The 1,447-nt window shown below is 50.0% G+C and overlaps 1 protein-coding gene across 1 annotated transcript; it reads left to right on the forward strand.

The window, feature by feature from the left end:
* Positions 1 to 309: 309 nt before the first annotated feature.
* On the forward strand, positions 310 to 1,327 carry SARC_16110 (hypothetical protein; the record flags this gene model as incomplete). Its single annotated transcript, XM_014289781.1, has 2 exons — positions 310 to 482; positions 885 to 1,327. Coding segments are annotated over 2 exons (616 nt in total), but the record flags the coding sequence as incomplete, so codon positions are not given.
* Between the last annotated feature and the right edge of the window lie 120 nt (positions 1,328 to 1,447).

The raw sequence follows: 1,447 nt of genomic DNA on the forward strand, positions 1-1,447 counted from the left end.
GCATATATAAACATATATATTTATACGACTTTCAATACCGACTATTATGATAGTTAGTATGATATCAACGAAATTGGGCTTAGCTTCGGGTTGTTTCGCGATGAGTGTTGTGGTTTGGGTGTAACACTGTGTTTTGTCAGATAAACGATCACGATGGTTCATATATATACATACAATTCGATGTTGTTGTCTCACATTCTCCACTCAGTCACTCCGGCACAAGTTCGCATGCCCTTACCATTGCGCACATATGCAATTGCTCGGCGCGTGTGCTCAGAGTGATTTTCTTCGTTTGGCTTTTCTCCACAGTATCCAAGAACCAACCCAATGCTAAAGCGAACACGCAAAGAGCTTCCGCTCCTACGCCAAAGGCACCCGCGCCTGCGGCAAAGGCACCCGCGCCTGCGGCTACCAAATCAACGGGGTCTAAGAAAGTCACCAATCCGTATGCCCTGGGCCCGAATCCGGATGAGTCATGGCAGGTAGGTGCAGTGCCTTGCCTGTTGTGTTGTTGAAGTGAGAACGTTTTTGTAGAATGTTAGATGTTAGTCTATATTTTTGACCCAAATACGTATTCGCCGTACGTATTCTAGAGCTGCGAGTTACAATTCGAAGGCACATCTAGGGTAGTCACATCTCCATGCATTTCTCGAGTATATTATGCCTACAATATACGTTGGAACGTACAATACGTAGGGGGAGTCACATGTCCATGCATTTCACGAGTATAATACGCCTACAATATACGTTGGAACGTACACTACGTAGGCACATCTAGGGTAGTCACATCTCCATGCATTTCTCGAGTATAATACGCCTACAATATACGTTGGAACGGGGAACGGCTTATCTCACGCGATGACTCTCTCCTTTTGCTGATGCAGCCATCCGCCTTCAAACGCAAGCCCACAGTGTACGAACTGATGGACCGACACTTCACGAGCCGTCACCATGACTACGCACACCCCGGCAAGACCCACAAGCTCATGGAAGCTATCATCCACCACCTACACGACACCAAGATCGACCTCAGTGTGCATATCATGCCAGAAGAAGTCATCCAGCCGCACGACTGTGTCATGCGCAAAGACAGCCGCGGCAGGAGGCGCAAGCTGTGCACAACCACACCCACACGCACTCAAAGCAAACACAGATCACTACCCAAGGACGGGCACTCGGCACACCAAGGAGGTCATCGAGTTCCCCCTTTGCCGCTTGACCTTGTCACGTTGTATTGCATGGTTAGTATCAAGGGCGGGGCAGAGGCTGTCAACGGCGTAGAGGATGACAAGGGCTGGGCGGAGATATTGGATGTCATGATCGATAGGTGTGTGTGTGTGCGTGCGGGTGTGTGTGCGCGCGCGTGTGGGTTGGTGTGTGTGTGTGTGTGTGTGTGTGTGCGTGTGCGTGTGTGTGCGTGCGTGTGCGTGTGTGTGTGCGTGTGCGT

This window comes from Sphaeroforma arctica (genome assembly GCF_001186125.1).
Source record: "Sphaeroforma arctica JP610 unplaced genomic scaffold supercont1.7356, whole genome shotgun sequence".
NCBI lineage: Eukaryota > Ichthyosporea > Ichthyophonida > Sphaeroforma > Sphaeroforma arctica.